The sequence below is a fragment of the Carlito syrichta genome, unplaced genomic scaffold (assembly GCF_000164805.1).
Source record: "Carlito syrichta isolate Samal-C Ts95f unplaced genomic scaffold, Tarsius_syrichta-2.0.1 Scaffold309091, whole genome shotgun sequence".
Lineage (NCBI taxonomy): Eukaryota > Metazoa > Chordata > Mammalia > Primates > Tarsiidae > Carlito > Carlito syrichta.
The window spans coordinates 359,914-372,956 of record NW_007253187.1 but is presented as its reverse complement, the minus strand read 5'-3'; the positions used below and the strand labels follow the sequence as shown (position 1 = coordinate 372,956).

Here is a 13,043-nt window from a genome sequence, read left to right as displayed (position 1 = left end):
ACCAAAAAAAAAAAAAAAAAAAAGATAGGAAAACAAAAAGTATGTGTATGTATATCAGGCTGAACCATATGAAATATGATTATTTTTAAAAATAGAGACAGGGGTCTCACTATGTTGCCCATGCTGGTCTTGAACTCCTGGTCTCGAATGATCCTCTTGCTTCAGGCTCCCAAAGTGCTGAGATTACAGGTATGTACCACTGTGCCCAGTCAATTTTTTTTTTGAGTTGGAGTCTCACTCTGTCGCCCAGACTGGAGTGCAGTGGCCGCTCCCGGCCACCGCAGCCTCAACCTGCTGGGCTCCGGCGATCCTTCCGCCTTAGCCTTCAAAGTAGCCGGAATTACAGGCATGCGCTACCACGCCCGGCTGATTTTTTGATTTACTGTAGAAATGAAGTCTCACTGCTCAGGCGGGTCTCGAACCCGCGGGCTCAGGCAATCCACTCACCTCAGCCTCCCAAAAGCGCGGGATTACAGGCTGAGCCACCGAGTCCAGCAATTTTTTTAAAAAAATAGTTAAAGAGCTAGAAAGTAAAAAGTTTCAGCTCACATTTCCAGTTACCCCCAGTCTTTCACTTCACATTCCAGTAGGTAAAACTGCTCATAGGTTCCCAACATGTTGATTTACCCCTTCATGCTGTTATACAGGAGTATAGCTTGTTGGTTAAAAGCTTGAATACTGGAATCAGTCAGGCCTGGATTAAATCTCAGCTCCACCTCTTACTAGCTGTGTGATCTGGGACAAAATAAACAAAGTCTCAGTTTCTTCTTTTATAAAATGGGGAATATAAAGTTAAAAAGGATTAAATAGCCGGGCTTGTGGCTCAGCCTGTAATTCCATGCTTTGGGAGACTGAGGTGAGTGAATTGCCTGAGCCCGTGGGTTCAAGACCCGCCTGGGCAACTTGGCAAGACCTCATCTCTACAATAAAACAAAAATTAGCCGGGCGTGGTAGCGCACACCTGTAGTTCCAGCTACTTGGAAGGCTGAGGCGGAAGGATTGCCAGAGCCCAGCAGGTCGAGGCTGCAGTGGCCGCTCCCGGCCACTGCCTCCAGTATGGGTGACAGAGTGAGACTCCAACTTAAAAAAAAAAAAAGGATTAAATGAGGCAACATGTGTAAAGTACTTCATCTAGTTTCTGGCACACAGTGAGCAACAACTATTAGCTATCTTTTTACTGGCTCGCCTATTCACTCTGTGTGAAATTCCCTCCCCCTCTCAATTTAACCTGAATTCCTACATATCCTTTATAAATCTGAGTTACAAGTTTTATCTCTCAAAATTTCTTTTGCCTTTTTTTCTCCCAGTTAATGCTCTGTCTTAAGTGCAATCCTTGTTTCTTGTATACTTCTATTGTAATTTATTTTATCTAAGTGTCTTTCTTCTCTACCTGACTAATAACTTCTTGAAACCATTATTGTTTACTAATTTCTAAATTCCTGGTACCTAAGAAAAATGTGTAACACTCAATAAAGTGTTTAATAGTCAACTGAATAGGATCTATATACAAATTCAATTTAATTTCAAACTCGGCTGGGTGTGGTGGCTTAGCCTGTAATCCCAGCACTTTGGGAGGCCAAGGCCAGAGGATTACCTGAGCCCATGGGTTCGAGACCAGCCTGGGCAACTTGGTGAGACCTTGTCTCTACAATAAATCATGCACACACCAAAAACTAGCCGGACGTGGTGGCGTGCATCTGTTGTTCCAGCTACTTGGAAGCCTGAGGCGGAAGGGTCACCTAAGTACCGCAGGTGGAGGTTGCAGTGGCTGTGAGCATGCTGCTGCACTCCAGTCTGGGCGACAAGAGTGAGACTACAACTCAAAAAATAATAATAATAATAATTTCAAACTCTACATTCTTTTCACTATATCCCATCTCCTCTCCTATACCCTGATAAGCATCAACTCCTAAGAATAAAATTGCCACCTTAATGATAAACACTTAATTTAAAGCTAGCTTTGTTCTAACCAAACACAGTATTCATTCAGGAAGGTCTTTTAATGATAAGTTTTAAACTACCTTTATGGTATACCCATGCACCTGCCACCCAACCCAACTCTGGACTAAACTCTGGGCGGAAAGACAGCCCCGATTCTCCAGGAACTCACATTTCAGAGGAATCTCTCTCTCACGCACGACGGTGAAAGGCAGCTTCTCCTGGTCGTCCAGGGGCACAGACTCCCGGGTAAACACAACAGTGACGGGCACTCTGAGCCGGAGCTGCGGGAAGGAACATTAGGGCCATCGGTCGGGTCTCCATCTCGCCGATGGGCCGTCCCCTGACCCTACCCCACGACAGTCTCACCTGGAGGGCATTCAGCTCACTGATTTCGGAGTAAGGCAACGAGGCTCGGTAGGTCTCCGTGGTCTTCCACCAGAGCGGCAGCCCCAGCACGATGGCCACCGCAGCGAAGAAGAGGGCGGCACGCTTGCCCCGGACCACCTCTGGGGTTACGGGGGGACCGACTGAGGCGCTGGAAACGGACACTGGCGCCCGCCCCACGCCCGACGCGGAGAAACCCAGGCAACCGGCACCCAGAGGCCCTCGGCCCGCGTTCGTAAGCATCCCTGTGCGAGGGGACCCAGCCCAAATCTGAAGGGATCCCGTCTGAAGCGGCCCCCGACCCTCAGTCCGCAGGACCTCTCGCACAGCACAATCCCCACCCACGCATTCCTCCCTCCCAATCTGCGAGCTGCAGGCCCCCGCCCGTAGCCCACCGCACCTAGGTCTGTAGCCGCGGCCCCGGCGGCCGCCATGCTCGTTTCCGGATGCTCTGGCCGCCGAGGGGCGGAGCTGCGGACGCCTCCCCCAATCGGAAACCCGCAACGAGGGGGCGGGACTACGCCGGCGACCAGGGCCAATCGCGGGCGGCACTCTAGACCCGTAGGCGGTGTCCGCTAGTTCCTCGCTGGGAGTTTGAAAGGTTACCCTGGCAGTTGAGGGGTCCCGCGGGAAGTCTCCCGGTTCCCTGTTAAATACTAGTTGGGCAACCACGGGCCCCTCTGAGGTTCGCCGTCTCATCTGAAATTGAGATATTTACTTAAATGAGGCCGTTCGTATAAAGAGGCTGGCACACAGAAAGGCCTCAAACTATTATCATCCTGTTTATCATTAGCGCTCCTCTTCCAGGCGCCCTCTCCTCAAGCCTCAAACATGGAGAAAGCAAGCTAGTGCTTTTAAACATAATATGCTCTCTCACTATTTTAAAGTTCATTTTAATTCATTTCCAATTTAGAAAGCTCAGGATACTTCACTTAGAAATCTTGACAATTGGCCGGGCACGGTGGCTCACGCCTATAATCCCAGCACCTGGGGAGGTCGAGGTGAGAGGATTGCCCGAGTCCTCGGGTTCGAGACCAGCCTGGACAATTTGGCAAGACCTCATCTCTACGATAAATCCAACTCAAAAAAAAAAAAGAAATCTTGACAATTCAGCGAGAAGGCAGGATCTCTTGAGCCCATTGCACTGCATGGCATCCCGAATGACAGAGCAAAACCCTGACAAAAAAAAAAGAAAGAGAAAGAAAAAAGCCGGGCTCGGTGGTTCAGCCTGTAATCCCAGCACTTTGGGAGACCGAGGCAAGTGGATTGCCTGAGCCCGCGGGTTCGAGACCAACCTGGGCAACTTGGCGAGCTCCCGTCTCTACAATAAATAAAAAATTAGGGTAGCGCGTGCCTGTAGTTCCAGCTGCTTGTAAGGCTGAGGCGGAAGGATCGCCAGAGCACAGCAGGTCGAGGCTGAGGTGGCTGTGAGTGTGTTGCTGCACTCCAGCCTAGGTGACAGAGACTCCGATTTAAGAAAAAAAAATAAAAAACTGGATCCTAGTCACTTTAGTTCAAATCCTGGCTTCATCACTTATTATCTGAGCGATCTTGAGAGGTGCCTGTTTCCTCATATTAAAATAGGGATAATAACAGTACCTACTTTACAGACTTGTAGTAAATGTGTTATTACATATAAAGTGATTAGGACAGGGCCTGGCTAGAAAGTGCTATATAAGTGTTAGCTATCTTTGTTATTATAAGGTCAGGCCACACAGGATGGAGCATTAGTGGCCTCCCCAGTTCACACAGAACACACCCAGCTTGTTCTCTCATCTTTTTATCTGCTCAGATAGACGCAGGTTCTCAGCCTAACTCAAATCCCAGCCCATCGGCCAAAGTTCAGCAGGAGGCCGTCTGCCCTTACCCAGACCTTCAAAAAGACCCCCTCTGTGCCCTCTCTATCCCCAATGAGAATGGGCCACAGTCCTTGGTAGCCTCCCCCTGCTCAGCCCTGGGCCCACAGAGCTTTAGGGATTTTCCTCCTTGGGCAGAAGCCCAGGTTCTGGCTTCTCCTGGTGTGGCTCCCCCTAGTGGACCGCGTCAGGTCCCAGCAGGGCTCAACGCGCTGAAATGTGAGACACCCACCCTCCCACCCATTCTCATCCCAGCTTGTCCTGCTGCTTTGAGCCTTGTGCAAAATCTGCCTTCAAGAGTTGCCCAAGCCCGGCTCGGTGGCTCAGCCTGTAATCCCGCGCCTTTGGGAGGCTGAGGTGAGTGGATGGCCTGAGCCCGCGGGTTCGAGACCCGCCTGAGCAACTTGGTGAGACCTCATCTCTACAATAAATCAAAAAATCAGCCGGTTGTGGTAGCACATGCCTGTAATTCCGGCTACTCGGAAGGCTGAGGCGGAAGGATCGCCGGAGCCCAGTAGGTCGAGGCTGCGGTGGCCAGGAGCGGCCGCTGCACTCCAGTCTGGGTGACAGAGTGAGACTCCAACTCAAAAAAAAAAAAAAAAAAAAGAGTTGCCCAAGTCTTGCCTCATGCCATCCTCTTGTAGCTGCAGCCTAGTGCCACTAATGTGGCAGTCCCTGGAAGACTTGCAGCCTTTCTCACTGACTCTCTCCAGCCTTGGACATAAACAGGCAAGAGATGCAGATGGTGACTGAGTGTGTTCTTCTTCCCAAAACTTGAAGCCCAGTAAAACTCAAATCCCACCCTCCCACCTCCAGGGTCACAGGACCTTGAGACAGAATTAGCAGAGAGAGAAACTGGGAGGTGGGAATCTGATGTTATGACAGACAGACAAAGTAGCCTGTTTTGCTACCATTTATTTGCTATGTGATATGTACTCAAGGCATGAGTCAAGGCTTCTGTACTACCCTCTGATCCCAGGAGAGAGGGCAGGCAAGAAGGAGAGCCAGAGGAGAAGCTACCCCATCATGGGGAAATTGTGGAAGCTGGCAGAGGCAGGGAGGGGAGACCCAGGCATCCTACTTTGACTTCTAACAAGTTCTCCTGCCCTCAGTCATGAGGGTCTCCCTATCTTCCCATCCTATGGTCCCAGGTGCAGCAATAGGAAAGGGGAAAAGAGGAGAGACAAAGAAGCTGACTTGGTACTGGATGGAAGCACGTCTGCTCTGCATGACTATTTGGCCCTGGTCATGACTACAAGCAAAAGTGGGTACAGGAGGCCAGCTGAGGCAAGGGCTGTAATGTGGAGTGGATACTCAGTAGGCATGGTTGGCAATGTAGAGGGACTGGACCGCCGCTCCACCATCTTCTCCGCTGCCTTCATACTTGCCCTGGGCTGCAAGTCCATTCACCTACAAAAGGGAAGGGGGGTGGGATGGGCAGGCAGGTAGCAAGGTGAGCTGCCCACAGGTGCCAAACCCTGCCCAGTCTGTAGCCTCTGGGTGCTACTCCCCTGCCCACCACCACTTCTAGCTTCCAACCTCAGCCCGCTTGATGAACTCCTCAGTGGCAGCCGTAGCATTGTCCTGTTGCCCTCGCCAGGCATTGAGTGCAGAGGCCTGCAGGGCACGCCCATAAGAGAAGGTGAGAGCCCAGGGCCGGGGAAGTGGGCAGCGGTTGATGGCATTGAGGTTGAGTGATGCCTCCTCTTCACTCTGACCTCCAGACAGAAAAGTCACTCCTAGGGTGGAGAAGAGAAAAATAAATTGATTGGTCATTCCCTATTTTTCCAGGGTAGGGAATCCCTGAAGGCCATAAGAAGAACCTGAGGATGGGCTTTAGGGGTAGAAGCAGGTTAGGGAGCAGAGTAGTACCTGGGACAGCTGGGGGCACAGTGCGACGCAGGGCAGTGACAGTGGCCATGGCGATCTCCTCTGGGCTGTACTTGATGGGACAGGCATGGCCAGGAGTGACCATGTTGGGCTTGAGCAGGGTCCCCTCTAGGTACACGTGGTGGTCACTCAGAGCCTTGTACACAGCAGCCAGGACCTGAGAGTCAGAGGAGATTTACTAAGGGCCTGGGCCCCCACTGTTTATTGCTTGACGCTCTCTGTCTAGGAGTGGGTGGGCACCGACCATAAGGGCTCAGTATAGACTCAGACTCACAGGCGTGTTCTGGGATCAAGCAAAAGAGCAGTAAGGGAAGTGTGCCTGGATCTAAGCTGGGGGCTTTGGGGAACAAACTCCCCTGCCAGACTGTCCCCATGGTATGTGTCTGTGCCAGAGACTCACCTTCTCTGTAACATACTGGCAACGTTTGAGATCATGGTCTCCATCAGGCAGGATCTCAGGTTCCACAATAGGTACAATGCCATTCTGCAGGCAAGAGCAGAGTAGCTTGGGAGGGGCAGTGAGGAAATGGCAGAAAGACCTGTAACCCTCTCCCCACCAGGCACAAGGCACCCATCTGACCATCCCAACACACACACCTGCTGGCAGATGCTGGCATAGCGGGCCAGCACGTTGGCATTCTCCAGAATGGCAAGTGCTGAGGGTGTGCGCTCACTGATTTTCAGCACACAGCGCCATTTGGCAAAGTCAGCACCATCCTTTTTGTACTGGGCACAGCGTTCCGAGAGCCCATCCAGCCCTGCAAACATAGTGCCAGCCTCATCATTCTGTCCTTCTTTTGCCAACAACAACCACCTAACATCTCTATGGTCCTGAGCCCAACCACCCTATACCTTGAGTCGTGGTTTCTCCATCAGTCCCGGCTAGAGGCACTACACCCTTGTCAACCTGTAGGGGAAACACAGGCAGATGGCTGAACCCAGGCAGGATTCCCCTTGCCACCCCTTCTCTACAAGCCTATTTCCACAGCCAGTCCCCATTCAGAGCCAGAGGCTGCACCTTAATGCCCACGACGATGCCCTTATCCTGGATGGTACGGACAAAGGGAACACCATTATCATCTTTCTGGTAGAGTGTCTCATGGAAGAAGATGACACCTCCAATGCACTTCTTCACACGGTCATCAGCACTGAACAGGACCTGGCGGTACTGCCGGCGGTTCTCCTCTGTGTTTTCCACCCCAATTTGGCTCAGTCGCTTGGCCATGCTGCCTGGGGGCAAATAAAGAAAGGCAGCAAGAACATCTCACAGCTCCCTAGCCACCTCTACCCCACCTGGCCACAGACTCCCACCTACCTACAGACTCATCTGCGGCCAGAATGCCTTTGCCTGGGGCCACAATCCGGAGGGCAATGTCAGACAACTCCTTCTTCTGCTCAGCAGAAAGGGCTGGGTATGAGTGGGGCATGGTGATAATTGCCTGAAGCAGAAACAAGATACAAAAGCCAGACCTCACTCACTACCTCCTCTGCTGCCTTTCCTGGACAGATGGGCCAAATGGCCTTCCCCACCGAGCATGGGGCTGGGAACAGAGCAGCAGTTCTTGGCATGAGTCCTGGGCATCAAAGTGGCACCAAGCCCTCTGACAGCTAGCAGGCTTAGCCAGTTCCCACATCTCCTTTTGTCCCTGGTGGGCGCCCTTCCCAACCCTGGGGAAAGAGGCAAGGTGGGGGTAGGGAGGTGAGGAGACCTGAAGCTACAGGTCTTCTTATGAATCTGCAGCCCATTGAGGATGCCAACCCTTCTTTCACTGAACTTGGCCCCTTCTTGAGGTAGGCATAAGCCTTGGCCTTTCCAACTTCCCTTTTGTCATCTCCAACAGGATCCCTAGAGAAAGTGTACTTTCTCCTAAGGCTTCAAGATGGGGCAAAAGTACTTATTGCTACCTCTTTCCCTTCACTTCTAGGGGAAAATGTTGGGAGGAGGGAAACAGGCAGGGAGTAGGAGTGGCACAAATACCAGTCCACAGCTTCTTTTTTGTACTCGAAATCGGACTGCCTGTGCCTGTTGCCTACTCCCCACTCCAGTGCCAGAGGTTGGCCCTACTTAGGGTGAGTGTTAGTAGGAAGGGAAAGCAGGTCAGCTAAGTTAGTATGCGAAGACTGGGGGAAGAGACACTACCAAATCATCTCCATGCCCGGAGCACTTCATCTGGGTGGAGGGAGGGATTGGAATCAGGAGCACTTCAATTCCCCACAACTCAGACACCCAGAGGGGAGATGGGACAGAGGATAAGGTTAATAGGAGTGAGTAGAGAGCCTGAGAAAGGGAGGAGACTTGGGAGAGATGATGGTAATGCAGAATAACCAGTCAGAGGGGGGGACCTACATTCAAGAGGGAACCTAGCCTAGGAGAGGGAGTAGGCTGGGAAAATGGTCTGGGTGGGAGAGGCTGACCCCAAGGAAAAATCCAGCAGACAGTGGAAGATTTGGACTTGGCAAAGTTGAGGTCTAGATGAGAGAGCTAGGAGGAAGAGATGGAGTGGAAGAGGCTGAGCCATGGGGTGTCAAGTGGATAGAAACTAGCGAGGATGTTAAAAGCCGAAAAGGCACATCCAGGGGCTCCAGGGAGCAGGACAAGGGTGGCAGGGGAAGAGCCAAGGAGAGGAAGTAGAGCAGCTGAGTGGCTCCCGCCTCGCCAGGGCCTTACCTGTGCGCAGCCAGTTGGCAGCAGCAGCCACAGGCGCAGCTCGGGCTCCGGTCGGTCGGCAACAGCTGCGGCTCCAGCCCCGGCTCGCTCGGGTAAATGAGGCTGCGGATGCCGCAGAGATACGTGACTCCCCCCCCCCCGGGGGGGGCCGGCACCTCCCCGCTAGGGCCACGCCCCTTCCGCAGGACTGGTGTCCCGGGCAAGGCCACGCCCTCAGAGGCGGGGCGGCGAGGTGGAGTGAGTCCCTTGCCGGGACCTCGGAGGCTGTTATGGGTTGTGCTCCTCCCACCTCGTGGATCCCTGCCGCCAGGGCCCGGAGGTAGAAAATGGCCTCGCGCTCATTTCTGCCACAATCGCCCTTATCCTGTGCTGGGTACTTGCTGGATGTTGGGAATTAAACTTGGTCTGTTGAAGACAGTCACGTAAGTGGTCTTCACTTAGGCTGGATAGGTGGGACAGAGGCATCATCAAGGTGCCAGAGTTCAGGGTAGGGAGTAATGAACTGAGCTTCTCTGTCCTCACTCCCATATTTAGCATGGCCTACCCCCAACCCAGGGGGATGGGGAAAGTAACAGAATGAAGCCTTTTCTGTTTCCTCCAGGCAGTGAGCCAGGGAACAAGCAGTCCAGTGCCCAGAGTCTTGGGGGAAGCAAGAGAAGGGAGGAAGGACCAACAGCCTTGGCTTTGGGTGTAACAGGAGGAAGAGGGATCTGTGAAGGGTCCCCAGGCAGGAGGGCAAAGCTGCCTCTTCTCTGACCTCATCCACCCCTCCTCCAATCTAGAAAATAAGATTCAGTGAGCTTGAAGAAACACATTTAAAAACACTTTATTTAAATAATATTAAACATAATTGGGCCTGTGCCAACTGGTCTTGATGTTGGGCTAAGGGGGTACTGTCAAAAAAAAAAGGGTGAAGCAAATTCCAGCTTTCCGTTTATTAACTCAGAAATTCCAGCAATCCTTGTAGTTCCTTGCAACCCCTCACCACCTCTGGGATGGACAGCAGAGTCTGGGAAGAGAAGCATAAAAAGCAGCTCAGGACCACAAGGCCAAGGCACAAGATTCCTAGCCCCAGGAAGCAGCCACTGAGTTAGAGGATAGAAGCCAGAGTCAGACCCAACTCTCAGCACAGGCAGGGAACCAGAGCTATGCTCATTGGTACCTCCTGGGACCAGGCCTTGTACCCAGTACTTTAGTTATATCAACTCCCTCCCTCCTTTACCTTATAAATATGCTGAACAATGTCATCTAGTTTTTTTAACTCCTTCTCAGAGAGCCGAAGGTTCTCCTCTAAGATGTTTCTCTAGAAAGGAAATAGATTTCAAAAGTCCTATGCTTAAGCCGGTCTCGGTGGCTCAGCCTGTAATCCCGCGCTTTGGGAGACTGAGGTGAGTGGATTGCCTGAGCCTGAGGGTTCAAGACCCGCCTGGGCAACTTGGTGAGACCTCATCTCTACAATAAATCAAAAAATTAGCCGGGCGTGGTAGCGCGCGCCTGTAGTTCCAGCTACTTGGAAGGCTGAGGCGGAAGGATCGCCAGAGCCGAGCAGGTCGAGGCCACAGTGTTCGAGAGCGGCCACTGCACTCCAGTCTGGGCGACCGAGTGAGACTCCAACTCAAAAAAAAAAAAAGAAAGAAATTAAAACAAAATAGCACCAGGCTCGGTGGCTCAGCCTGTAATCCTGTGCCTTTGGGAGGCTGAGGTGAGTGGATTGCCTGAGCCCGCGGGTTCGAGACCCACCTGGGCAGCGAGACCTCATCTCTACAATAAATCAAAAAATCAGCCGGGCGTGGTAGCGCATGCCTGTAATTCCAGCTACTCAGAAGGCTGAGGCGGAAGGATCACCGGAGCCCAGCGGGTGGAGGCTGCGGTGGCCAGAAGCGGCCACTGCACTCCAGTCTGGGTGACAGAGTGAGACTCCAACTCAAAAAAAAAAAGTCCTATGCTTAAAGGAACAGCATAGTTGTTAGGAGAAATATGGCAGGACATTTGCTAGTGATGGTAGCAAATGGCCCTGGAACAGCATGGAAAATCTTACCTGGCTCTGGAACTTGATCATAAGTTTTTCCTTCTCATTTTTCTTCTCCAGGAACATAATCCTCAGCTTGTCTACCTATAGATATGTGCAGATCAGTAGGGGCACAGCCTGGGTTCCCACCAGCTGCCCAGCTCCTCTGTTAATTCTGAGTCACCTCCTGGGAGAGCAACACTTTCTCCTCAATCCAGTTAGTGGCCATGGGCTGGCAGCTGGGATCCAGCTGGCCTGCCAAGGTCTCCTGGAGCACTTTATTCTCTGTCTCCGCACGCCGAAATGAGCGGGTGAGTTGGGCCACCTCCTCTTTAAGGCTCTGGGAATGAGAATGGACATGTATCCAATAGCCCAAAAAGGTTCTTTCTATCCTTCTCATCCCATGTGGTGAACAAAGGTAAACCAAGGTATCCATTTCTTGTATTTGGGATCCTGGATACTAGTGACACAGAAGACAAAGGCCTAGGCATCACAATGAACGTACCCTGAGCTCGCCACTCTTGTCTATCTTCTCTAGTAGCTTCTTGTTCTGCTGCTGTATCACTTCCTGGAGCTCCTTTTCATTCTTTGAGGGAAAGGGAGGTGAGAAGACACTGAAAGTGAGCTGGCTTCTTCTCAGCCCTTCTCAAAAGATAGGAGAGAGTACCTGACCCATGCTCAGCCCAGGTGGGACCAGTTGATACCACTCCAAAGGCTTAGTCAGGTAAGGCACATTTCAGTGTTGGGAGAGTTCTTGACTTCTCTGGAACTGCCTGTTCTTCCCTGGGTCTGCCTGGGAAGATAGGTCAGCCCATAGCTGATTCCCAAATATGTGCACTGTCTGACCCCAGGAAGGGCAAAATTAGGGCAGTGGTTGGAAAACCCCCACCACCCAGATTCCTAGAGAGACAGTGGCTCCCAGTAGGCCAATAGAGCTGCCCCAGTTCAACGCCCCACTTCCAGGCCCCTCCTTCACCTTGTAGCGCAAGCACAAGGCCTGATTCAGCTTCTCTATGTCTGCTTCCTTTGCCTTCTGGGCTTCTTGATGCTCTTCTTCCTGGGCCTGCAGCCTAGCCTGCAGATCACAACTAGGGGAGGGAAGAATTCAGCATCATTTCTGTTCTCTCAGGGTCCAGCTGGGTTCCTAACATAAGAGCCTGTCTCACTCTCCCTCTGTCACCAAGACTTCATCCCACTCACATTTTTTGCTGCAGAGTGCTAATGGCTTCTTCTTTAGACTCTTGCAGCAGGGAACAAACACTCTGAAGCTCAAGAGTCACAGCAGTCATTTCTGCCAGGCGCTTCTCTATGCCTGGGGTCTCTGAAAGAGAAAGTCCCTAGATAGAGATATGGTGCTCTAGCCCTGGAAGGAAGGAGTGTATAGCCATCATTCCACAACTCTTTTGCATTACCCACCCACAGGATTTGAATGTCCGGAACATTACAGATCCCAAAAGACAGAGATAAAATGAGCCCAAGTAGAATTGAGGTTTTTAGAGCAAAGCACTTCTCACTGCTTTTGTCTTTACTCATTACCACCAGATTTTCTAGAAATGAGGCAGGATCCCTGGAGCCCGTCCTAACCTGTAGGCTGAAGGGAAATCATTGATGCTACTCGGGTGAAAGCACTCTTGTCACTTCCAAGCAAGGGCACAGGAGCTAATTCTGGCTCTAAAACAAAAACCAACCGTGAGAGAGAGTCCCTTTGGCAACCCAGTCAGAGGTCTGCCACAGTGGAAGGCAGGGAGAGATAGGCCTAATGATAGGCTCCTGAAGATAATGGGAGCAAGGTCACAACTTTCCCACCCCTAAATCCCAGGGTCTTTAACCTTCATCTGTCACTGCGGTCAAGATGCTTCCCAAGAAGGTGCTGTCATTGGGCAGAGGATATTCCTGGATGGAAGCACAGGCTGTGCTTAGCAGAAGGGTCTCTTGTTCAGTCTAAGAGCAAAGGAGAAGAAAAAAATATCAACTGCTGTTAAGGATTAGTGATTTCCTGAGTTCCCACGTACTCCTAGCCATCTTCTCGAGAATGCTGTTCTACCTCACTTCTCTATCTTCAACTCCTCCATCACTAGCTTCCCTTAAAATTGTTTATATTCTTAAGTCTCTCCCATTAAAACAATATTTTAATATAGCCGGGCTCGGTGGCTCAGCCTGTAATCTCGCGCCTTTGGGAGGCTGAGGTGAGTGGATTGCCTGAGCCCGCGGGTTCATGACCCGCCTGGGCAGCAACACTTCATCTCTACAATAAATCAAAAAATCAGCCGGGCGTGGTAGCGCACACCTGTAGTTC

At 51.6% G+C, this 13,043-nt stretch overlaps 3 protein-coding genes across 5 annotated transcripts in view; all 3 read right to left on the bottom strand.

Moving 5' to 3' along the window:
• PIGS (phosphatidylinositol glycan anchor biosynthesis class S) overlaps positions 1 to 2,807 on the bottom strand; it is a 20,100-nt gene extending 17,293 nt beyond the window's left edge. The window contains exons 1-3 of one of the 3 annotated variants that reach the window (XM_008066705.2): positions 2,726 to 2,807; positions 2,308 to 2,447; positions 2,111 to 2,222 (exon numbers count right to left, since the gene is read on the bottom strand). In XM_008066705.2, coding sequence (XP_008064896.1) covers positions 2,111 to 2,222; positions 2,308 to 2,447; positions 2,726 to 2,759 — 286 coding nt within the window. In that variant the 5' untranslated portion in view covers positions 2,760 to 2,807. Of the gene's footprint in view, positions 1 to 2,110; positions 2,223 to 2,307 lie in introns of all 3 variants that reach the window. The other 2 variants (XM_021716918.1, XM_021716917.1) reach the window with 2 other exon arrangements.
• A 2,271-nt stretch (positions 2,808 to 5,078) lies between these two features.
• Positions 5,079 to 8,833, bottom strand: ALDOC (aldolase, fructose-bisphosphate C). The gene is made up of 9 exons (XM_021716920.1): positions 8,740 to 8,833; positions 7,387 to 7,462; positions 7,090 to 7,301; positions 6,924 to 6,978; positions 6,669 to 6,829; positions 6,472 to 6,555; positions 6,054 to 6,228; positions 5,721 to 5,920; positions 5,079 to 5,591 (listed from the first exon to the last, which is right to left on the bottom strand). The coding sequence occupies exons 3-9, from the start codon at positions 7,294 to 7,296 to the stop codon at positions 5,496 to 5,498; spliced, it is 978 nt and encodes a 325-aa protein (XP_021572595.1). The 5' UTR covers positions 7,297 to 7,301; positions 7,387 to 7,462; positions 8,740 to 8,833; the 3' UTR covers positions 5,079 to 5,495.
• A 711-nt stretch (positions 8,834 to 9,544) lies between these two features.
• SPAG5 (sperm associated antigen 5) overlaps positions 9,545 to 13,043 on the bottom strand; it is a 31,489-nt gene continuing 27,990 nt past the window's right edge. Inside the window, exons 16-24 of the mRNA XM_008066703.1 lie at positions 12,577 to 12,688; positions 12,332 to 12,418; positions 11,948 to 12,068; positions 11,724 to 11,835; positions 11,253 to 11,333; positions 10,932 to 11,087; positions 10,778 to 10,852; positions 9,962 to 10,042; positions 9,545 to 9,748 (exon numbers count right to left, since the gene is read on the bottom strand). Coding sequence (XP_008064894.1) covers positions 9,677 to 9,748; positions 9,962 to 10,042; positions 10,778 to 10,852; positions 10,932 to 11,087; positions 11,253 to 11,333; positions 11,724 to 11,835; positions 11,948 to 12,068; positions 12,332 to 12,418; positions 12,577 to 12,688 — 897 coding nt within the window. The 3' untranslated portion in view covers positions 9,545 to 9,676. The remainder of the gene's footprint in view (positions 9,749 to 9,961; positions 10,043 to 10,777; positions 10,853 to 10,931; positions 11,088 to 11,252; positions 11,334 to 11,723; positions 11,836 to 11,947; positions 12,069 to 12,331; positions 12,419 to 12,576; positions 12,689 to 13,043) is intronic.